Source organism: Aethalodelphis obliquidens, unplaced genomic scaffold (genome assembly GCF_003676395.1).
Source record: "Aethalodelphis obliquidens isolate GAN/ISIS:26980383/991018 unplaced genomic scaffold, ASM367639v1 scaffold4, whole genome shotgun sequence".
Lineage (NCBI taxonomy): Eukaryota > Metazoa > Chordata > Mammalia > Artiodactyla > Delphinidae > Aethalodelphis > Aethalodelphis obliquidens.
In genome coordinates this window covers 79,236,583-79,261,609 of record NW_020837948.1, presented here as the reverse complement: position 1 = coordinate 79,261,609, position 25,027 = coordinate 79,236,583, and the positions used below count along the sequence as shown (strand labels likewise).

General features: G+C 35.7%; 1 protein-coding gene and 1 pseudogene across 1 annotated transcript in view; both read right to left on the bottom strand.

Moving 5' to 3' along the window:
* Nucleotides 1-5,637: 5,637 nt before the first annotated feature.
* Nucleotides 5,638-7,511, bottom strand: LOC113613924 (peroxiredoxin-4 pseudogene; annotated as a pseudogene).
* Nucleotides 7,512-15,818: 8,307 nt separating this feature from the next.
* The window catches only part of EMB (embigin), a 40,868-nt gene continuing 31,659 nt past the window's right edge, over nt 15,819-25,027 (bottom strand). Inside the window, exons 5-9 of the mRNA XM_027101142.1 lie at nt 22,885-23,012; nt 20,026-20,305; nt 19,200-19,233; nt 16,816-16,870; nt 15,819-16,236 (exon numbers count right to left, since the gene is read on the bottom strand). Coding sequence (XP_026956943.1) covers nt 16,219-16,236; nt 16,816-16,870; nt 19,200-19,233; nt 20,026-20,305; nt 22,885-23,012 — 515 coding nt within the window. The 3' untranslated portion in view covers nt 15,819-16,218. The remainder of the gene's footprint in view (nt 16,237-16,815; nt 16,871-19,199; nt 19,234-20,025; nt 20,306-22,884; nt 23,013-25,027) is intronic.

Below are 25,027 nucleotides of genomic sequence, written 5' to 3'. Positions count from 1 at the left end.
AACATAGAATATTTTGTAACACAGAATGTTAATGCTTTCTGAGCTAACTGACCTAGAAGAGTGTCATCAACAGTTGTCTCTCTCACTTGTGAACTTGTATTGTCTCCTGCCACTGCAATCACTGTGAACACTGACACTGATTGATCACTCTTATCTCCTGTTCCAAACGGTAACAACTATAATGGCTCCAGAACCCCTATTCAAATAAACAAATATATGAGTATAGTTAGGATAGGGAGGTGATATGAATGGGGATATATATATATACTCTGGTATTTTGTGTATACCGATATATTTTTATAAATGGGCAAGGTTTTGATTCAACCTTGATTATGGATTTATTTCCAAAATAAAACAATTTTTTTTTTTTTTGGTCAGCAGAAAGCTAATGTGGCTCTTGTAGCTATGGTTAGGAAAGATGAAAGATTTAATATAAATAATTTCCATCCCTTTTATAACTACTGTCAACTGAAGAAAAACGCACAGCCTAAAAGTTGTGAGTTACATTTATTCGAGGACCTTAGGAGAATTAAAGGCTGGGAGACAGCCTCTCCGGTAGCTGTGAGGAACTATTCTGAAGAAGTAAGGGAGGAGCCAGGATATATAGGAGTCTTTTCTGAAAAAAACGAAAACATGTAGTCAAACATCAAAAGATTACTGCTGATCACAAAAAATACAGACCTCTCAAGTTAATGATTTTAGTGCTTTCCTATATGATGTAAGAGTCTGGGCTGTTGAAATTATTCCTTAGATATGCATCTTAACTATCTAGGTCCAATATCCTGTTTTTCTCCATCCTGTATTCCCCTCAGGGAGCACCCTTGGGGGCAGCCACAGTGGCTGATGACTTGATGGCTTGATAGCTTGATGGACAGCAACATTCATTGTCTACTAGAATGGCAGGCAGCATTTTTTTATCTGCACTACAATAGCACAGAATAAAGATTCTTATGCTCAGATGATCTTTCTCAAGTTTGTACATAAATATTGTCAATTCAGTGATGGGGAGGAACTTATAAACATTTATTGTCATTTAAATAAGAATAAAAATAGATTTTCTCTTCTTTTTGGCAAGTACTAAATGATAAGGTATTATAATGTGAGCCTAGGGGCTTGTAACTAATCCTATACTTTGCTTTTTTGTCAGTGATTTTAGCTGACTTTTAGGTTGATTTTTTAAGTGAATTTAAAATAAAAAAGGAAAAAGTCTCTACCATATTCTTTTCTAATTCTAATCACTTAATGCTTAGACTAAGTTGATTCAAACATTTTTTAAACATTTTATTTTGAAAAAATTATAGATTCATAGGAAATTGCAAAGATAGTACAGAGAGGTTCCATTTATCCTAATCCCATTTCTCCCAATGGTTACAAATTAAATAATTATAGCACAATATCAAGAGCAGGAAATTGACATTGGTATAATATTTAGTTGTTTTTTATCACATATGTAGGTTCATGTAACCACTAAGATACAAAACTAACACCTCATTGCAAAGATCTTCTTAATGCTATCTCTTTATAGTCATATCCAGTGCTACCTCTTTATAGTCATAGCAAAAACTAATACTATAATTAAAGCTGCTGTGTACAATCATGTACAGGTTTTTTGTGTGAACCTAAGTTTTAATTTCTCTGAGATAAATTCCTAGGAATGTGATTGCTGGGTCATATTTATTATTTTTAAGAAACTCTTACACCATCTTTCAGAGTGTCTATACATTTCCACAAACAATATATGAGAGATTTCATTCTGTGCATCCTTGTTAGCATTTGGTGTTTTTGATATTCTTTATTTTAGCTGTTCTCATGTGTATGTAGTGATAGCTCATTGTGATCTTAATTTGTATTTCCATAATAACTAGTGATGTTGAACACCTTTGTATGTACTTATTTGCCATCTATATATCCTCTTCGGTGAAATGTTTCTTAATGCCTTTTGCTCATTTTCTAGTTCGATTGTTTTGTTTTTAGTGTGGAGTTTTGAGAATTCTTTATATATTCTAAATATGAGTCCTTGTCAGATATGTGACTTGCAAATATTTTCACCCAGTGTGTAGTTTGTCTTTACATCCTTTTAAGAATGTCTTTTGCAGAGTAAAGGTTTATAATTTTGATGGTTTATAATTTACGAGTTTTTTCTTTTATGGATTGTTCTTTTGATGTCATTCCTACGTGCTCTTTACCAAGCCCTGGTTTCTGAAGATTTTCTCCTATTTTTCTCCCAAAGGATATATAGGTTATTTTTTTACCCTGTCATTCTTTTTTTTCTTGTGGTTTAAAAAAAGTATGTAAATTCACCACCTTAACCATTTTTAAGTGTACAGCTTAGTAGTATTAGATATATTCACATTGTTGTTAAACAGATCTTCTGAACTTTTTCATCTTGCAGGACTAAAACTCTATACCCTCTAAATAACTCCCTTTTTCCCCTCCTCCCCAGCCCCTGGTAACCACCATTCTCCTTTGTTTCTGTGGATTTGACAACTTTAGATACCTCACAGAAGTGAAATCATACAGTGTTTTTCTTTTTTGTGATTGGTTTATTTCACTTAGCATAATTCCTCAAGGTTCATCTATGTTGTAGCAGGTAACAGGATTTCCTTCTCTTTTAAAGCTGAATAAATTCCATTGTATGACTCTACTGCATTTTGTTTATCCATTCATCTCTTAACAGATGTTTGCTTTGCTTCCACCTCTTGGCTATTGAGAATAGTACTGTATGAACATGGATGTGGAAGATTTAGCTTTAAGCCTTGTAATGAAATTTGTGATCCATTTTGAGATATTTTTTGCATAACATGTGAGGTTTAAGATGAGGGTCATCTTTTTGGATAACCAATTCCTCCAGCAACATTTGTTGAAAAGACTCTTTGGCAGTACTTGTGTGGGAGTATTTCTGAATTCTTTATACTATTCCATTGTTCTGTATGTCTATCCTTCTGTCAGTACCACACAGTCTTGTGTAACAGTTGTATAATCTTGAAATTGAATGAAGCGATTCCTCCTTTATTCTGATTTTTCAAAATTGTTTCAGCTATTCTATTTCTTTTTTCCTTTCCAAATAAATTTTAGAATAATTTTGCTTTATTTATTTATTATTTAATAATTATCTTCAGGAAAAAACCTTACTGGATTATGATAATTAAATCTGTATATCACTCTGGGGAAAACTGACATCTCTACTTTGTTGAGTCTTCCAATTTATAAACACCAAATGTCTATTCATTTAGATCTCCTTTGGTTTCTTTCTGTTTTGTGGATTTCAGCATAGGAGTCCTGTGTATGTCATGTTAGATTTATACATGTCTTTAATCTTTTTGATTTCTAGAGATTATACACGGTATCATATTCTTTTTTTTTTTTCGGTACACGGGCTTCTCACTGTTGTCGCCTCTCCCGTTGCGGAGCACAGGCTTCCGACGCGCAGGCCCAGCGGCCATGGCTCATGGGACCAGCCGCTCCGCGGCATGTGGGATCTTCTCAGACTGGGGCACGAACCCGTGTCCCCTGCATCGGCAGGCGGACTCTCAACCACTGCGCCACCAGGGAAGCCCCGGTATCATATTCTTAACTTCAGTTTGAGTGGTCATTGCTTTTATATAGAACTACAATTAATCTTTGTATGTTTTACTTGGATCTTAAGACATTACTGAACTGTAAACTGTTAAATATCAGTTCTAGAAGTTTTTGGTATATTTCTGAGGATTTTTTATGTAGACCATCATGTCATCTGCAAATATGTACAGATTTATATCTTCCTTTCCAATCTGTGTGTCTTTTATTTCTTTTTCTTACCTTATTGAGCTTCCTGGAACTTCCTGTAATATGTAGACTAGCAGTGGGGATAGGAGACACCACTGCATTGTTCCCAAACTTAAAAGGAAAGCTTTCCACTTTCACCATTAAGTATGATGTTATTGGATTGTGTAGATGTTCTTCATCAAGTTGAGGGTGTTCCCCTCTGTTCCTCATTTTCTGAGTTTTTATCATGATTGGGTGTTGCATTTTGTCAAAGGCTTATTTTGCACCAATTGTTGATAATTGTGATTTATCTCCTTTACACTGATAATATGGTCGATTACAAGGATTGATTTTAAAATATTGAGCCAGTTTACATCCCTGGAATAAATTCCACTCGGTCATGGTATATAACTCTTTTTATATATTGCTAAGTTCCATTTGGTAATATATTTTTAAGGATTTTTGCTCTATATTCACAAGGGGTATTGGTCTATAGTTTTCTTTTGTACTATCTTTGGTTTTAGTGTAAGGGTAACACTGATTTCATAAAAATTATTGGGAAATGTTTGTTCCTCTTTTATTTTCTGAAACAAATTATGAAGAATTGGTGTTATTTTCTCTTTAAATGTTTGGTAGTATTCACCAGTGAAATCATTTGGGCCTGGAGATTTCCTTTTTGATATGTTTTAAATTATCAATTTAATTTCCCTAATAATTGTTGAGCAATTCTATTAACTTTTGTACATTGTGTGATTTGTTTGTGCGGTAATTGTGTAGTTTGTTCCATCTAAATTGTCAAAATTTATGTGGGCAGAGTTGTTCATGCTATATCTTTATTATCTTTTTAATGTCTGCAGGTTCTCTAATGATATTGCCTTGTTTCCTTCCTGATATTGGTAATTTCTGTCTTCTTTTTGCTTTGTCAGTCTTGCTGGAGGTTGTCAATTTTATTGACCTTTTCAAAGGACCAGATTTTTGTTTCATTGATTTTGTCTATTATTTGTACTTTCAATTTCATTGATTTATGTTCTTATATATATTATTCTTTTCCTTCTGCTTGCTTTGGATTTATTTTTTCTTTTTCTAGTTTCTTGGGGTGAGAGCTTAGATTGATTTGAGACTTTTCCTCTTTTCTAATGTAAGAATTTAATGTTATGAATGTCCCTGTCAACATTGCAATAGCTGTATCCCATAAATTTGATGTTGTATTTTCATTTTCTTTCTGTTCAATGTATTTTTAAAATTTCCCTTGAGATTTCCTCTTTGACTCATAGGTTATTTACAAGTGTATTGTTTAACTTTCAAGTTTAGAGATTTCCTGTTTGCTTTCTGTTACTGATTTCTACTTTGATTCCATTTGGATGAAAAAATACTCTGACATTAGTTTTTGTTTTTTTTTTTTAATTTGTTGATGTTTGGGTTATGATCCAAGCTATGATCTATCTTGGTATGTGTTCCATAGGCCCATGTTCTGCTGTTTTGTGTTAGTGTTCCATATATGTAAATTAGATACTATTTGTTGATGGTGTTGTAATAGGGAAGAACAAATCCGACTCCATATTGGATCTGTTCCTTTTACTTTAACCTTGTGCTTTGTTGCCTGTGGTTAGTCATGCTGGCTCTGCAGCTTTTGTAAAAGAACGTTGCCTTAAAAAAAAAAAAAAGAATGTTGCCTATAGCCTGAAATATATAGGAGCCCTATTCTCAGGGCTCTGACCTGTAAGAGTCCATTCATATAGAGATAAAACGTTGCAAAACAGAGTATAGCATGTGTTGGAGCTTTACAGGAACATCTTGACCTGACCTTCGTGGACAGCTGCAAGAACAAAGGGTTTCAACACCAAGAAGTTTGTAGCAACTAACCACTCTCCCCGCCTCCCCCCACCTTGCCTTTAAAAGTGCTTTGCTGCAGCCATTCAAGGAGTTCAGGGCTTTTTGGACACAAGCCACCTGTCTCCTTGTATGGCTCTGTAATAAACATTTCTCTGCTCCAAACTCTGACCTTTCATGTTTCAGTTTGTCCTCACTGTGTGGGGCACAAGAACTTGTATTTGGTAACAGTGTTGTTATTTTACATGCTTGCCATTTTTTCTGTCTAGTTGTTCTATCAGTTGAGAGAAGGATGTTGCAGTCTCCAACTGTAATTGTGGGTTTGTCTATTTCTTCTTTCAGTTCTATTAGTTTTGCTTCACATATTTTGCAACTCTGCTGTTTGGTCTACATTTGCTTGGTGGGTTGATTCTTTTACCATTATGAATTGTCCTTTTCTGTTAATGGTAATTATCTTTGCTCTGACAACCACTTCATTGGATAGTAATAGTCTCCACTCCTATTTCCTTTTGATTAAAGTTTACATGGCATATATTTCCATCCTTTTACTTTACTGTTTTATCATTGTTTTCTTTTTCTTGCATTCCTGTGGGTTACTAGAACATTTTTTTACATTCCATTTTGATTTATCTATAATAGCTTTGTATATCTTTGTTAGTGGTTTCTCTAGGTATCATAATGCATAACTTATTACAATTTACTGATGTAGACATTTTACCAGTTTGAGTGTAGAAACTTTATCTTCTTTTATGTCCCTTTACACTCCCATTTATTATGTACACATATTAAATACTTCCTTTACATTTACATTATACTGACAACCAGATCAATGTTGTAATTTTTGCTTTAACAGTAAAAAATAATAGAGAAAATCAAGAGAAGAAAGTCTATTGTATTCACTGATATTTTTATTCTTTTCCATTGTTATTTCTCTCTTCATGATGTTCCAAAATTTCTTCTTTTATAATTGCTTTCTCTTCAGATAACTTTTTTTTTTTTAATAAAATACTGAACTTTATTGAGAAGTTTCAAGCATCAAGAACTGAGGAAGTATTTTTTAGTTCAGTTTATCAAAATACTTCAGTTTTCCAGCTGGATCTGGGATTACTGTTTCACCACCAGGTTTCCAACCACCAGGGCAGACTTCTCCATGTTTATTAGTGTACAGGAATGCTTGAACCAAACACAGTGTCTCATCCACAAATCTACTCCCAGGAAGGTCATTCAGAGTAATCTGTTTTAGGATTCCTTTGTCATCAGTAATGAAGAGACCTCTAAGAGTGTGGCCCGAGTCTTCCAGATATACGCTCTAGTCCTTTGAGATCTGATGGTTCAAATCTGAAAGAAGTGGAATCCTTATTGGCCCAAGTCCTCCTTGTCTTCGAGGGGTATTAATCCAGGCCAAATGGGTAAACTGTGAATCGACAGAGCATGCTACCACTTCAGTGTTTATGGATCTGAATTCCTCAGTTCTATTACCAAAGAATAACTGATTTCAGTTGGACACACAAAGTGAAATCAAGTGGGTAGAAGAAAAAAAACAGGTATTTCCCACAATAGTCAGTTAACTTCCAGCTGCTTAAATTCTCCATTTATCACAGCTGTTCCTTCCTAATAAGGTGCTGGCTTGGAAATCTTGGCTTTGCTGAGGTGCAGGGAGTGTGTACCCACCAGGTACACTTGTCTACACGCATAGAAGTGGCACTCCTCTTCATGGGTTGGGGGCCTCTCCTCCACCTCCAAGACCCACAGAGCTTTGGCCGGCAGCAGGAACAGCAGCAGCAGCAGCAGCAGCAGCAGCAGTAGCCTACGGCTCCAGCCAGGGGCCGAAGTGGTTGCCGGTAGCCGCTGCAGCGCCTCCATGACCACGCGAGGGCAGTTGCACGTCCCTTGGCTCGAGCGCCACTTCGCCCGCCACCAGGCAGCTGCAACCGTGCACCCAATGCCCATGTGAGCCGAAGCACGGCGTTGCAAGACCTGCCCCGCCTCCTCATTCCCCCATCCCCCGGGCTCCCCACCCGGCCACATAGGTGTGAGCCCCACCTGCTCACCCCCTGCAGAGAACTTTCTTTAGCCATTCTTTTAGGGTAGGTCTGATGGTGACAAAGTTTTTTAGCTGTCCCTCATTGAGAATGTCTTGATTTCTACTTCATTATTGAAGGATCATTTCACCAGATATAGAACTTTGGATTTACAGTACTTTGAGCATTTGAAAAATGCTGTGACTCTTCTTTCTGTCCTTCATGGTTTTTGATAAGAAACCCACTGTCATTCAGTTTGTTTTTGTCCCAGCAGATAAGGTGTTTCTGTATTGCTGCTTTCAAGATTATTTATTTTTAGTTTTCACAACATGGATTACAGTGTGTCTTGGCATAGATTTCTTTGGGTTTATGGTGTGTTATTTGCACAGCTTCTTGAATCTGTAGGTTTATGTCACTTGCCAAATTTGGGGAAAGTTTCAGCCATTATTTCTCGGAGTACATCTTCAGTGCTGCCATTTCCCTTCTCCTTCTGGGACTCCAGTAACACAAATGTTTATCTTTTGTTGTTATCCTACAGGTCCCTAAGGCTCTGTCATATTTTTTAGTCTAGATGACCTATGTTGTAGATTGGGCAATTTCTATTGTTGTCTTAAGTATGACTGATTTATCCTTCTATCATCTCCATCCTGCTGTTGAGCTTATCTACTGAGTTTTTAAAAAAAAAATCAGTTATTGTATTTTTCAGTTCTAAAATTTCTATTTGGGTCTTCCTTATACCTTCTATTTATTTTCTGATACTTTTTATTTATTTGCTTTTTTTTCATTTGTTCATAAATGCTCACTGAAGCATTTTGATGATGGCTATTTTAAAATCATCATCAGATAATTCTCTTTTCATCATGGTATTGGCATCTGTTGATTGTTTTTTCTTATTCAGCGAGACATTTTCATGATTTATGGTAAAACGAGTGAGGTTTTTATTGAAACCTGGATACTTTAGGTATTGTGAGACACTTTGGTGGGAAAAGGGGTACTTCACCTGGTTACTGTCAGGTAGAGTTGGAAATCCAAGTTCTTTTGCCTCCATTGACATCCAGGGAAGGAGGGGTACCTTGTCCCTCTAGGATGGAAGTGGGAATTCAGCCTTCCACTAGGAGTGGGAGAGGTGCCTTATTACCACCAGGTGGGTTAAAAGTCTCAGCTCCCCACTCAACTTTTGCTGCTGGTTGTGCATGGGGGAGCCACAGTGGTGGTGTTTGGCTGGAGAAGAATAGTTATTATCTAAATGTCTTTCTGCCTCGCTAGATTTTTCCTTTCCTGGTTCTTTGGCTAAAGAGAGGAGAGCTTTCTGTACCTGAACCCATTGGTTTTTCCAGGCTGTTGGCTTCTCTAGCACCTAGAATCAGGAATCTCATTGGTGTGTCATAACTTGTTTCCCAAAGTTCCTAGTTGATCTGCATTCTTGTCCTCACTTTTCAGAATATTTTACTGTAAATATTAAATATTTACTTATTTAATAAGGCACAGATTGTTAGATATACTTGGATGGAGGAACAGAGGAAAATATGTCAACTACGTCTTTCCAGACGTGGATCTCCCCAATCATTTCTTCTTTTTTTTAATCTAGTCACTGCCCAAATACAATTACTCACTCCTTTTAAATTGGCCTCATATGCTTTACAACACAAACACTTCTTTATTAGCCGTTCATCATTTTAATATATATATTTAATTATTTCAATTAAAGTAAGAGTCAAGTGTAATACATAGTGAAATATGCTATTATTCTCCCTAATGTGTTTTTCTTTTTACCTTGACTGACTGGCAGGACCATTAAAATGCTCTGTTTGGAATATTGATTCTCTTTTGTAGCAGTAGACATTTTCATAGAATACAGATTTTGAAATATTTTGTAACTGTTTTTGCTAAACTAATTGAAAATGACATTGCAATGTTGGGAAAAAAAAATCACCCAGGACAACAAGCAAATATGTTCTATACATTAATTTCATTTTAAATGTCCATTTTTGTCAAGGCCACAGTTGTCTTAAATTTTCTAAACATATCTTGATATGTTTTGAAAATTCCTTTCTAACTTTCTATTTGATGTGTCAAAATACAGAATCCCAGCTGTAGGCAGTTTTTTTTGTTGGACTTGAGAAGCGCAAATTGTTTTACAAAACTTGAATTTCCTGGGTGTATAATCAAAAATCAAAAAGTCAGTGTTTTCTATTATCTAGTGCCTTTAAATTCACATTTAAGTGATTATTAAAAATTTAAAATAAGTTTTATGATACTTAAATTTTTAATTCAGAGTACATTTTATTGAATTTAAATACATATTAGGCATATCCTTTGAGTTAATGCAACAAAAACATTTTTAAACATTCTAATACAAACATTTTCTGTGCTGTTTACATAAATACAGAAAGACATTAATGAGAATTTAGACACACATGCTAAAAAAAACATTACAACTACTAGGAAATATGTCATAATAAACCCATGGTCCTTGATTTAAAAAAAAAAAAAAGTAAAGTTTATGGTCAAATTTCTATCTTAAGAGACACAAAAGCAGTTCATGTCATCATATTTTGTGGTATTTTTAAACCATTACATAGCATTATAGTTAATTATATATGTAATAAGTCTAATATTTTCATTTGTTTATCAAATAAACTTTAGAAAAATAAGAATTTGTGCTAATTATTTTCTGAGGTAAATTACAAATTAAATAGCAAAATCAATTTTTATAAGCAAAAGTTCTTAATAGATAACACACCAAAATAATATATAGACTTTAACCAATATCCTAAACAAGTTTCACTAGCATTCTCCCATTTGGGACATGAGAAATAATGAAATATAAATGTTACAGGTTAATCATGTGATTAAAAGTAATTTTGACAATGTTAGTCATGAGTGATGTTCACTGATTTCATAAGTAAATTTCATTATAAGGGCATAATCAGGCATTCCTGATTTATTGAAAATTATATAGATATTATCATTATGACACATTAATCATGAAGGTAAGCAAGTCCAAAGAATTGTCTAGTTCGTTTCACAGGCCATCAAAAACAGGACTTTCTTTCCCAGCTTCTCTTACAACTTGTGAATCACATTTTCAAATGCTGATACAGTTTAATCATACTACTTTTGAAAAGTAATACATCTTTAAGCTTACTAAATTGTCTCATTATAGGCACATCTCTATAGTGAAACTCACCTGGCATTTGCTAAAGATAGGTCATTCCTTGGAGGTAAATTTCAAAGTGTTTATTACTCAAAATTGCAGACATTACTGCTTTGCCTAGGCTAGATCATCCATAAAGTACTTAGCTCCTACCTACAGGCTAAAAATGTGACTTACAGTCTGTTTTCTGTTTGTCCTGGTAAAATTACAAATAGCACTTTATTTCATTCTCAGTGTTTGGATGATAAATTTTATGGTCACACTAGTTATTGAGAAAACAGTGAAGACTCTCAAACAGAAGTATATTGATTCCCCAGCACCACTGCAGGAACACAAGTATGCCACAGAATAGGTTCTGTAAGCCTTAAGAATAAAATTATGGAACTTATTATTTAACTGACCATCAAAAGGAGTGAAATTTTTTTTAAAGAAAGACAGTTAATAGATAATAGCCTCATTTTTCTAAGAAGCACCTAAGTAGCAGGCCAAAGCTGTTCAACGTAGTTAAACCTAGACTCTTGAGGAGGACTCCTTGGATTTCAATCCCAGATCCAAATACCTAATCTCTCAAGCTTCAGTTTCCTCATCTATAAAAAAGTAGTTAATAGTTTCTGTAGCATAAGATGATGTGGAAATTAAATGAGATAACACATTTCAAAGTATTTAGCACAGTACTTGTCACATGCTAAGCACTCAACAAATGTGTTTATTACTATTTAATAATATGATATACCCTCAATAAAGAACTCAGCTGATAAACTGAGCATGTAACTGACCTTTCAGGTATACTGCAAATACATTCCTAAATATCACGTGAAAAAAATGCACATAGATAGTTCCAGTTTTCTTTTTATCTATGCTAGAGAAGATAAATTCGCAATTAATCAAAATCAAAGTAGATAGTACATAAATATGTATAATTTAAGATTCCAAAATAATTGAGTCATTCATCTATTTTTCAGTCATTCAATAAATATAAATTCAGAGAAAGCTATAATAGGTCAGTGTGCCTTTTAATTAATACTGGAACACACACTTGAACTTGCTGCCACCTAAACATGCTAACGGGAAGCAAGTCCCTAATTCATTGCATAACTTGTTCAGTTAGAGAAGATTCATTTTCTATAAAGAAGTAGATATTCAGTAAATAATTTGCATAAATCTATTTAAATGCCTCAAAGATGAAAACCCAGGGAATAAGTGAGCAGAACTGACATTCTTTTTCTTTTGATGAATTTAATTAACGACAAACTTTCAGTGACCAAAACTAACCAACGAAAGCTTTCTAAAAAATATATTTAATACAAATTTTGAATTGGATTCTGAGATATTCTGAGGTACTTTTGAGGTACTCTGAGATATTCTTGAGGTATTGGCAGGGAGGAGGAAAGAGAAAATTAGTGGAGTGGACACTAATATCTACAGTACCATGCAAAGAACTACAATTACTAAAATTCTTTATGTATATAAAGTCAATACACTGTATTATTAAAATAAAGGATTGGGCTTCCCTGGTGGCGCAGTGGTTGGGAGTCCATCTGCCGATACAGGGGACACAGGTTCGTGCCCCGGTCCGGGAGGATCCTACATGACGTGGAGCGGCTGGGCCCATGAGCCATGGCCGCTGGGCCTGCGTGTCCGGAGCCTGTGCTCCGCGGCGGGGGAGGCCACAGCAGTGAGAGGCCCGTGTACCGCAAAAAAAATAATAATAATAAATAAAAATAAAATAAAGGATAAAAATAAGGTTAACATTTGCACTGCCTATGAAAAATAAAGGACAATAGGAACTTTTTTTTTAAAGTTTTTTTGATGTGGACCATTTTTTTAAGTCTTTATTGAATTTGTTACAATATTGCTTCTGTTTTATGTTTTGGTTTTTTGGCCGGGAGGCATATGGATCTTAGCTTCCTGACCAGGGATCAAACCAGCACCCCCTCCATTGGAAGGCGAAGTCTTAACCTCTGGACTGCCAGGGAAGTCCCAATAGGAATTTAGATAAGTTGAAAGCAACATACCCTGTATAATAGTTTAGGAATCAGAACTCCCTTTGCTCATTTGATTATTACACGTTATTAAAATCTGACAGGACTTTTTATTCTATTATTACTGTTTTTCAAAGAAGTAGAAGCAAACAATGAAGTTTTAAAGGCTTGTTTATTTCTGTTATTTTGTTTCAATTCTGAAGTCATAATTTAGATTTTTCTTCTAAAAATAAGTATAACTTTATGAAATTTGATGTTTACCTGTACATTTATCCATGCACCACACACTTCATGGCATCTCCAATGTACCCTCTCTGTGGTAGGTATGGGATACAGAAATAAAAGCAGAATCCAGGAAGGAGACATATAAGTGCACACTTATAATACAGGGTAATAAGCACAAAGAAACATGGAGTTATTTGAGCCCATAAGACGGCACATACTCAGCTGGGTATGAGGGATCTGCCAGGAAGTAACATCAGATTAAAGTCTTGAAAGCTGAACTTGAGTTCATCAAAAGGGAGGAGCACAGGGGGCAGCATTCTGGACAGACTCTCTATGTCAAGGCTAAATCAAGACAGTGGGAAAGGATTCACAATTTGGAAAACTGCAATACTAAGATATGGCAAAGGTGAGCCTGTAGAGCTTTGTCATGGAAGCTGCCACATTAAGCTACATAGTGAGATTTGTGTTTCAGAAATATGGCCCAGCAGCAATGCAAAAAATGATTAACCAAAGATGAGACTGAGGTAGGAAAATCAAGACCTTAGCTGTTGCAGCTGGCGAGCATGGGGTAGGGGAAGCAGTGGGTGGATTAATGAGCTATTAAAAAGGCCAAAGGAATAGAGACTCATGACTAATAAACATTAGTTAATAGAGAAGAAAATAGCACAGTGAGCTCTAGGTTTTGGCCTGGGTAACTAGATGCTGAGAAAAAAGGGAAAGACTGCAAAGAGAAGATTTACATTAGAGCATAAACTGAATATGAAAAATCTGGGAATTTTAAGACATCATTAAATCTACTTATTATGCTGCAAAACTCTGTTGGCTAGAAAGACTGATAGAATTTCCCAAGGTGTCTAATATATAAACGTGGAGTAGTTTTCCTACTTCAGCTTTTCTGCTTGCTTAGTATTTTCGGTTGGTCATTTCAATTTACAATTGGTCATTTTTAGTTAATCCATTCATCTCCGTGAGGTTAGTTAATGGAAGCATTCCATTTTTAACCTAACAGTGGTGGAATAATTTTCTGGAAGTTCTCCAGAGAGACTCTGAAAAGCCAAAATTCAACTTTAATTTTCTGAGTACCTTTTCTGCTTAAAGTTACTGAAGTGAATTGTCTTTGCTAGGAAAAATAGCAAGCATTAACACTTAAAAATTCAATTTACTACATAAATATTTCAGATTATTTTACATTGGGGTAGCAATTTTTCTTGCTTGAGAACCATTTTGTGGTGGCACAAGAGAAGAATGCGTACTGCATGTGAGCTACAAATTGGGGATTTGTATATGTCCAGTCACAAATACATTGTTTTGAATTGGACTTAGTCAAATAGCAGGTCTGAATAATTTTTCACTGAATTCAAATTGTTTAGATTAATAAGTGAACTGCTTGGTTGTCTGCCATCATATAGATACCACCCAAGATCATTTTATCAAATTAATAATTAATTAAACCAAAACAAATGCCTGGCTTATTGCTCTAAAACAAGAATAAGATGAAACTTGCCATTACTTAAATGATGTAGTCTATTCAACAAAACTTGTGTCAACAGTTAACATCTTTACACAAAACACTGCTGCAACAAAATGAGTAGCTTCCAAGTGACACTTTATGTGTATTATTTATACTAGTAATATTTTCATCATTAGTTAAGATGCCATATAAAGTATAATTTTTCACTACCTGAATTTTATTATAATTTTCTCAGCCAGAACATCATATAAATGTCTAAAAAGTATTTTTTTCAAATAATTGAACACCTCTTTTTCAAGCTTTAATCCCCTAGTCACCAAGATCATGGGTTCTTTGCCCCCATCCCAAATCCTTCCCTCTTTGCCTGTGATTGTTCGGAACCCTGCTGCACTGTGAGCAGGGGGACATCAGAACCAAGGGTCCCCCAGCAGGTTTCACATCACTGTCTTCAACCTAACCTAGTATCCTGCCATATGATGTTAATGTTACATTCAAAACCATTAACAACTTTTCATGTCTATTCAGATTTCATTGGACTTATAGTGATTTTTATAAAATAGTTCAGTTATATATGCAATAGAAACAAAGTATTCTATTTTAAAGAAAAGTCTAAGTTACTGGCAGCAACATAGAACTGCTTTAGTACTTCTTGATTTCAGACAAAGGATTAGTATTATAAACCAGTAATAATTCATTTTTAGATATTTAGCCAGCCATGGATACCAGGAAATCATGAAGCAGGGAAGCATGTAAGTAGCAGTGCTACATCCCGTCTGTGTGAACCTGTACCCTACAACATCAACACCAGCTGTCACTTAAGAAATCCAAAACCCATAGCTTTAAAAAAATGTTCTCCAGGGGGCTTCCCTGGTGGCGCAGTGGTTGAGGGTCTGCCTGCCGATGCAGGGGACGCGGGTTCGTGCCCCGGTCCAGGAGGATCCCACATGCCGCGGAGCGGCTGGGCCCGTGAGCCACGGCCGCTGAGCCTGTGCGTCCGGAGCCTGTGCTCCGCAACGGGAGAGGCCACAGCGGTGAGAGGCCCACGTACCACAAAGAAAAAAAATAAAAAAACGTTCTCCATAAAGACTAAATATCACTTTAGCCTGGTGTGGGAAAACAGTGGCGATAAGTGGAATGAGATTAGGAAATCTGCTTTCGTGGTGATGGAGATTTGGGGCAAGTGTATGGTTTTATTTCCTTGCCTTAAACCAATATTTTTGTAAGAAAAGTATGTTTTTCTTATGGACATTGTACGGTAACCATCATTAACAAAGGTAGAAAGTGCTAATTTCCCCTTGAGGACACTTTTTTCCGATATGACTGAAGGATGAACTTTACATGAAAATTATTACAAATACTTCTACATCTAGTGAACATGATTGGGGAAAAAAGCTTTTTAAGACAAATGGCAAAGGGTTTGTCTTTAATGAATTCTTTGGTTATAAACAGGTCTTGAGTGACATTCGCTCTGTGTACTATTTGGTTTTGCTGGTGTCTGTTCTGTGTGTCACTTGAGGACTAGAATGAAATTAATTGTCCTGGATTACAGCTCATAGAACATACTTAATACAATTTACCTTTCTTTAATGTAAAATAATAATAGAATGAAAATATATCTTTAGATCCGAAATAGCATGTATTATTTACAAAGCTACTGCTGAGCATCTTGCACAAACTTTTCATCCTTTTAAAAATAAAAATTCACGTGTTCTTAACAGGAAGCAGAAACAAAGCTGAAATCCAAACTCTTTGACATCTTCCTGTGACTCTTGACATGATGTTTCTCATTCACTGGCCCACAGATTCCTGAGTTACATAAAGCATAATGAAACATAATTAGCATAACCTGGTTATTCTATAATAACTTATTATCACTTTAGCAAAGCAAAAAATGTCTGGAAGAGGTGATCCAAACTACTGCCAAAACCAACAGTTCCTATTCTAAATACTCAAGGAAAAAAATGTTTATGAACTATGAAAATTTTTATTCTAATCAGTGAAGAAAATAAGCTAATATTGATTCATTCATAGCACCAAGTATATGGGAATATGTGACAATAAAATAGGAGAATCCAGAAAAACTGAGAGAGAAAAAAAATAAGACTACATAAAAAATTGTAAAAGAAACTAGCCTGTGGTGACAGAAGAAACAATATATATCTGCAGTGTAATAGATTCACTTTTAGATTGGTTGTTACATGTTCTCTGGTGGAAAAAAGATGCTTATTTTTGTGTAACTATATATATTCTCCTACAATATTGTTTAAAAAAGCATATCCAAGCACATAGTGAATGACTAGGTCTTTTTAAAACTAAAAAATGTAGATGGATTAATGGCCTATGCATATTGAATTTTATTTGGAATACCATTTTGAAGCAACTTACATTTTTTCTGTGCCTGGGGGCGTTATTTTCTATACCATTGCTATCATCTGATTTCCTGTAGAGAAAACAAGAAAGAAAATTACTAGATGTTTACATTGCATAAAACTAAGGTCAGTACACCACCTATATCATGGCCATCAGGTTAAAATTTAAAAGGTCAATACAGACAGAATTTATTCTTCCTAAAAATGTTTTACTCATAGTGTTGATTTTATTTGTATGCCATTGCTTGGAGAGGAACTGTTGCCACAGATGACAGTGACAAAGGCCTGTTTCTTTTATGCAGAGGGAGAATTGCTTCTCCCCAAGCATGAGTGGAGGCTTGGGTATACAGCCTAACTTATATGTTGCTTTGACACATGCAAGATAATAGCCAATCAGGAGCTCAGCCAGTATGTGCAATACAGGTGCTGTAATTCAACATGTTTATTACATTGAATTAGAGGTTAAACATGGTTCTTTATCTACCCAATGTGCATCAGAGTAAGACCACAATGTGGGCTCCAGATTCTTAAGGAAAACTAAACTAGGTTACAAGGGTATATAATAAATACCCTTCTAGATGTTATTGGCAGGCTTGAGCTCATTAAACTAGTACCACCAGATAATAAATTCAACAACCTAATCGGCTATCTAAAAATTTGGGGGATGGGGCAGGTAGGTTAAATATTGTGTGAAATTGTGTGGGTTAAATATCTGGGTGGATCAGATAAATGCTGTTTGAAATGACTAGCTTGTTTTGATGTTATATGCTTATTTAGTAGTGTACTATTTTTAAAAGTCATTTTCACCAAGAAATTCTATGAATCACTGGTATCTAAACACATATATAAGCATCAAATATAAAATGTATTGATAAACAATATTCTCTGTAAAGAAAAATTTATCTCCTAAACTAAAAATTCTAAAAACAGCATTGGTGAAAGTTGCTCTAAATGAGTACAAGTGCCGTTGATACTTGATTTAAATCTAAAGATACTGAAATAACCTAAAGATGAGAAATGTGACTGCAAGGGACTGGATAGAAACACTGGGGAGGCTGAACAAAAGAATCCAGGCAAGGGAGTAGTTGTTTCAAATTCCTGAATGACGGTCATGTTTTTTATATGACTCTGAGTATAAGAAAGGTAATCAATACATGGGAACCAGAAAGATAAAATGTTCAAATCAATACAAACAAGATGTCCAAGTTCTCCGGAAAGAGATTCAAATTCCTTCCAACCATGAGAGTCTCTGATTCTAAGACAACACTTTTTTCCTATCTGGGGTTATGGAACTCCTGACCCATAAAATAATTATTTTATGCCCTTAATTATTATTTTATGCTCTTAATTTAGAAGTTCATATCCTGTTGATTTAAGTTACCTGCCATGTGTGAACTGAGTAAAAAATAACTATTTGAATAATGTCTGCAAATATCTGCATGACAGCTGTCCGCCCCATTCCTGCTCTTTAACTGTGGCTATAGCACTCACACCTCAGAGCCCATGTTGACTGAAAAAGATAAAACTTCAGGTGTCATTTTGGGTTGGTAATAGTTGCTCAGCCCTCCCATTTCCTAGGTTTCTTTCGGCTCCTTTAATCTGGTCTCATTTTCTTGGTCCCCAGCCCTTGGCAGTGTTACTTGGACTTTAAGCACCTCTCTCACTAGGCTCCACTGTCAGTTCTCTGGCTTGGTGGGCTCAGTAACTCCCACGTTCACCAAACCAAATGATATCCCTGGTAATTTTCTTCCTAGTTCTCCTCATGCTCCGCTCAACTCTAAACAAAGGAGACTGTAACAGAAATATGCCACAATTTGTGTTCCTTCAAAAATAATGACACAATTCTAGCCCAGTGATTTTCAACACTGAATTCTGAGAATCAGAATCAGTGATAGGCACTTTAAAGAAATACAGATGCCCAGGCACCCATCCCAGAGGTTCTGATCTAAGATATCCAGTTAGGTCTGAGTAACTGTAATTTTAAGGAGCATCCTAAGTGATCAAAAATATAGCCAGGGTTGAGAATCATTGCTTTACACAAATAATACTTCCTCATGGTTCTTGAGTGCCTCCTGTGCATCAAAGCCTATGCTAAGAATTTTTACACATAGAAAGTCATTTAATCCAGAAACCTTATGTGGTAAGTAATATCATTAAACCCATTTTGTTGAAGAGAAAACTGAAGAACAGAGAGGTGAAAGTAAGTGGTGGAGGGGGATTCTGTTGCATGCAGGTAAATGCCAAATGCCATTCTTCACCACAACATGGACATCTACAGAAAATAACACACACGTTATATACTCTTGTACTTTTTTCCTCTAACTGCAAACATTTTATTTAATTTCATATTTATCTGTATTTTATGCATGTGAAAATTAACCTATAAAAAATAATACTTACAGCTGTTCAATTTGTTCAAATTCCTTCCCATCATCTGTGTAACAAAAGAAGAATTTAACTCTTAAGATTGGTTTATTATTCTTACAAAGCATATATGCTCAATTCTACTTTCCCCTGAATTCAACATCCCCTGACTGCCTGTGCTGTTTTCCCGCTCTGGAATGAGAGAGATGGGCCCCATCAGACAGCTGCCCCTCCATCATGTCCACTCCTTCCCTGCTCTCCCGACTTGCAAAATTGCCTGCAGTTTTGATCAAGCATAGTCTGGTGCCTGGGATCATCAAAAACAGAACTGACTGATTTGTAATTATTTAAGTTATGAAAAATTTAGTACAAAATCAGGAAAAAATACAGAATATAAAATAAATTTTCTTAGGGGACCATTGGTTTCTCAGTCTGTTATCCATCAGGCACAGGCTATGAAAACAGAAAGCTGGCAGGCAATGTCTTTTATGAGAATTTCAGAATGTTTGATAAAACGTTTTTAAAAATGAGTTATCTAAATGAAAGAATAATTGTTTGTCTTTGAGATCTTTTATATTAAGCTAATGCAGAATTTTCTAATATTCCAGTACCAGTGCACATATCACTTAATTGGTGTGCTGGTCCCAGTAACACCAAAGAAAAGGGAAAAAAGGTATATTTTAACATTAAATTTTTTTAGGAAGTTGATACAGGAAGACCATCAATATAAGCTCATAGCTCACTGTCACCATTGTTATTAACATAAATACCACTACAAAAAACAAAAGTTCGATTTTTTTCTAAAGCCACCATAATGGATTAAGTCATAACATGAGAATTATCTAAAAAAAAGAAATCCTACCTGAGTGCTTCTTTTTCTTTTGGGTGTACATTTCAAAAAGCAGAATAATAGCCACTAAAAGAACCACCTCAACAGCTATTCCAAGAAATGCTTTGAGAGGCACCCAATAACTCAGCACGACAAGTTCAACGTGTTCTTCACTCTCGCCTAATTGGAATATTGCATGGCACCAGTAAGATCCCTGATCTTCCTCTGAAAGTTGCATTATCTTGAGCCTTGTTTCATTAGCATTTTTTCCATTGATCACATACTTATTGTTCATTGGAACACCAACAGGAACCTAATAGAAGGAGACATTAAAATCCATTCCTATCATATTGCATAAAAGATACATGTCCTGAATGATCTAGTTTTGAGTGAAAGCTACAAGATAGTACCAAGAAAACTGCTTACCAGAAAAAGGGCATATTAGGGACTTCCCTGGTGGCGCGGTGGTTAAGAATCCGCCTGCCAATGCAGGGGACAGGGGTTCGAGCCTGGGCCAGGGCAACTAAGCCTGTATGCCACAGTTACTGAGCCTGTGCTCTAGAGCCCGCTAGCCACACCTGCTGAGCCCGCGAGCCACGACTACTGAAGCCCACGCAGCTAGAGCCCGTGCTCCACAACAACAGAAGCCACCGCAATGAGAAGCCCGCGCACCGCAACAAAAAGTAGACCCCGCTTGCCGCAACTAGAGAAACCACGAGCGCAGCAATGAAGATCCAACGCAGCCAAAAATAAATAAATTTATTAAAGAAGGGAGCACATTAAAGTATGTGAGAAGTTATACATACAGAGCTCAAGTCTTACCATAGTTTGATCTTTTAAAGGTAGCAAACAAAGGAAAAGTACACTTTGCTTTAACTACTTAGCACTGAATGTTTGAAACTACAGTGTGCAAGTCATCGTGGGTAAATATTCTATGCGAATTAGAAATACAGAAATTTTCCAGCCATCCGGGTTTCATGTTACAATCCCTTACTAGTTCAGAATACTTCCTCCTTCACAATTGCAGGCATACATTCATTAAATCAACTATTAAATTAATGAAGCTATTATATCTGATCGTTCCTGTAAAGGAAGTTCACTGGCTCATGGCATTGGGAGTTCCTCAAACTGGAACTGAAGACGAAATCTTCAGGCCTTTGAAGCTGATGTAGAAGAAATGGTAGAAATCCCTCTAAGCCTGGTATACATGGTGGTCTGCACACCTTCTGTCTTCTCTCATAGCTGAATTTCTCTCTCTTTCTGACATGTTGGCTTCTGAGATTCACTGGGTTTTCCTCAGCCTTTTAAGATCCATACTAAGCTATTTGGTGGCTAATTTATTTAATCCATTTAAATTAAATTTTATTCTCAGGCCATTTGATGCCTTCATTGCTCTATCACTCAACTGCACTGCTCAGTAAATGCTAATTTGCATACAAATATTCTTGGAGGTTATCTGATGAAGAACTGTGAGTTTATTATTTGCCAAAAAAATTATAGCAACCTGGCTCACTGTGCACAGCATTGCCTATGATGCTTGTTACAAATGTACTCTAACTCGGAGCTGATAAAGTACTGCATGTTTAATAGGTGCCCCAGGTAAGCCTGATGAAGATGATGGTTTGCCTACTTTTTGAAAAAACACTTGACCTAAAGTTTTGACTTGCACCCTCTTCCCTGCACTTTTCTCATATCCTAACATAACCCATGCTTAGGGCCAAATTGAGAGAAACTTAGTATAGCAAATGGAGAGAAGTACAGACTACATTCTAAAAGTTTAATATAATTAGACAAGCTTTTTTTGTCTAGTATCACATATGCGTAAATAAATTAGGCTATGTAATTCAGAAACTATGTCTGTTACTTGTTTTTACAAATTTACATGCTCTTTAAAACTATTTCCATACACAAAATGATTGCCTTTCCTAATCATCAATAACAAGATAAGTACAAATATTAATAGTTTAAATCTACTCCTAAGTGATTTGGAGCTATCTCTTTGAAAACTCAAACCAATCACAGAATCAGTAACTCACCCTTTTAAGTCATACCCTCTGTCGTCAACAGTCTACAATAGCATCAATATTGTCTAAGAAGGAATTTAATATTTCACTAAGATCTACCCTGTCTCATACCGTTCCTTCTAGAATTGCCTTTACAAGACTTCAATTTCAATGCTCATTAGCACCAGGGCAATAAAAGGGTGTCCCCTAAAGGACAATGTCCTAAATTTCCCTGCTATTAGAGGCTATCTGGGAGGAAGAAAACCAGAAATGATTTCTTAAGTACTCATGTTTTTCTTAATATCAGCTCTTTGAAAAGCCATTAATTCTTTAATAGGAATTTAAAGTATTTGGCTTCCCTTAGGTCTCTGGAAGTCCAAAAGAGGTCAGTGACACTAAAAGAACCTAAAACCTGAGTTTAAGTTACCAAATTTTCATTCTTTTCTCAGATGCTGCCAGTGTATTGCATTCTATCACAAATGTTTCCAGAGACAGAAGCAGGAAAAGAAAACTCCCTTTCTTTTTTTCTAGTTACTCTCATGAAATGATAAGGAAAAAAAGAATCTTTTTTGTTGGGGTTATATCTAAACTTGTCAACTAAAAATGAACTGTAACTTCCTTTCATAGAATTTTATTAAATGGCTAAATCTAAAAAACAAAGTACCACTTAATGAAACATTAAGAGTATCTTCAGATGTATAATGTAATATGCTAAAAACACCAAATGACAGCTCCATTCATCACTGTTCTTTCTTCATGAACACATATTAAGGAACAAGATAACAGAAGTATAAATAGTCCTAAGAACTGTGAGTGTATTATAATCTTATTATTTATCAAATAAAAGTTTTTATTTTGTTTTCTTCAAGTCAAAGAAATATGATCTTACCTGTACACTCCCATTACTACGGTACCAGGTCCAATTTAAAGGAAAACAGTCTTGACATTTACACATCAAGACAACTGAATCCCCTACATAAGTGATCAACGGTTTCTTTTTTTCATGAAGTTCAGGGACTAAGAAAAATGGAGAGAAACATATGTTACTGAAAGAGTTTGAATAGGGGGAATGTATTCAAGTTGAATAGATGTATAGTTGTAGTAGGTAGGTGGTGCAATATAATTGTCAGTAATATAGAAACAGAAGGAAGGTCTTCTATTATTGAGCCAATAACAATTACAAGTATTGTAATAGACTGTTTGTTACATGCTTTGGATAAAAAAGAAACTTCATGTTTTCAAGACTGTTCTTTCTTCCCACCTACTAAGTTACGTTAGAGCAAATATTTTTTCAAAGTTTACCCTTAAATGGCACTCTAGTGAGGAGACAAAATTTTCAGGATTTAAAATTTTTATTTGACACAGATTTATGAAAAGAGTTGGAGAAGATGGGAAGATGAGAAAGGAGCAAAGGAAATTTTAGAGAAAGAGAAAAGAATAGGAAAGAAAATGAGATAAAAAACACTTTTGGGCTTCCCTGGTGGTGCAGTGGTCGAGAGTCCGCCTGCCGATGCAGGGAACATGGGTTCGTGCCCCGGTCCGGGAAGATCCTACATGCCGTGGAGCGGCTGGGCCCGTGAGCCATGGCCGGTGAGCCTGCGTGTCCAGAGCCTGTGCTCCGCAACGGGAGAGGCCACAACAGTGAGAGGCAGGCCCGCATACCAAAAAAAAAAAAAAAAAAAAACCCACTTCCATGTGGTTTTGTAGGAAAAAAACAAAAACTAATATTCATTGTGATAAATTTCTTAAAGTTTGAAGCAGATGCCATTAGTAACAATAAAAATGAGCACTGAATTTAGAAAAATTAAGTTTTAAGGCTATGGATAACTTGGTAAAGAAAATTAAAGCATAAGAACATAAGCAAAGCAATAAAAAGCCAACTAGCAGCTTCCATGGTGAAATCAGTTCCTTCTGATTGACCTCAAAAGATGTATTATAAAATGTACACTTTTATGAGAGACAGACTTATCAACAAAGATGACTTTTGTTGATTTTTTTTTTCTTTTACTAAGTTTAGCAGGTTTTGTGTTTTGTTTTTCCTTTTTGTTTTTTTGGTTTGCCAGCAGAGAGACAATGTCTAAATTTTTAATACTGTGTTGACAAATTTTATAGATACTGTTTGCTATTCACTTGTTATCCTATTTTTAGATTTTATTTTGGGGAGGGTCAGGGTGGAAAATGGAAAGATCAATTTTAATTGCTAAAATTAGGTTTACAGATTAAATACATTTTCTAAACGCTCTTGGCTTTCTACTACCAGAAGAATATTGGGCATTTGCTGGATGTATGAACTGTAAAGATGAGGAAGGGGGAAATAACTGGTAATAAGTGGAAAAGAAATTCTGACTTCTATAACCACTTGTATAGGGGTAAACATAGGGTTGGATTTCTAAACAGGTTCTGTCTTTAGGTGATTAATGTTACAGTGATGAGTGTCAGAAGTCTTCAGTTTTCCTTATGGTTCAACATGGGCCTAAATACAATTGCACATATCACCCCCTCCTTCATCAGCAGTGCTGACCAGCAGAGTGTTGAATGAGGCACTGCTAATAATAAAGAGATGCAAATAAGGAGGTATATCACCACTGAAAGTGTAAATCATAAGATGACAGAGCAATCTATAAGTCAATGGTTCTCATACTTTTCATAACCAAGGAAATATGTTTTGATAAAACTGAATGAATTTTACATTACCCAAAGATGTGAACTGCCAATCAGAATTTATAATCACCCCACTAATAGTTTATGAGCACCTAGTAAGGTACCACTAGGGTACTCCTGAGGTAGGAGAGAAGTGAACACATGTGATTGGCATGACTGAAGTCATCCCAGCCAGAAGAAATTGGTGAGTTGACCTTGCCAGAGGATATTCTGAACACTCCTTTCGAATGGCTACTAGTGTCCCACACTTCTTATTGGTTACCATTAGGCTGAGGGACACTAAGGGAAATGTGGTTAATATGTTTCCATTTCAAAGCTCAATGAGCGTTTGAAGTAGTCAGCACAATGAGACAATGATGTGACAAACATGT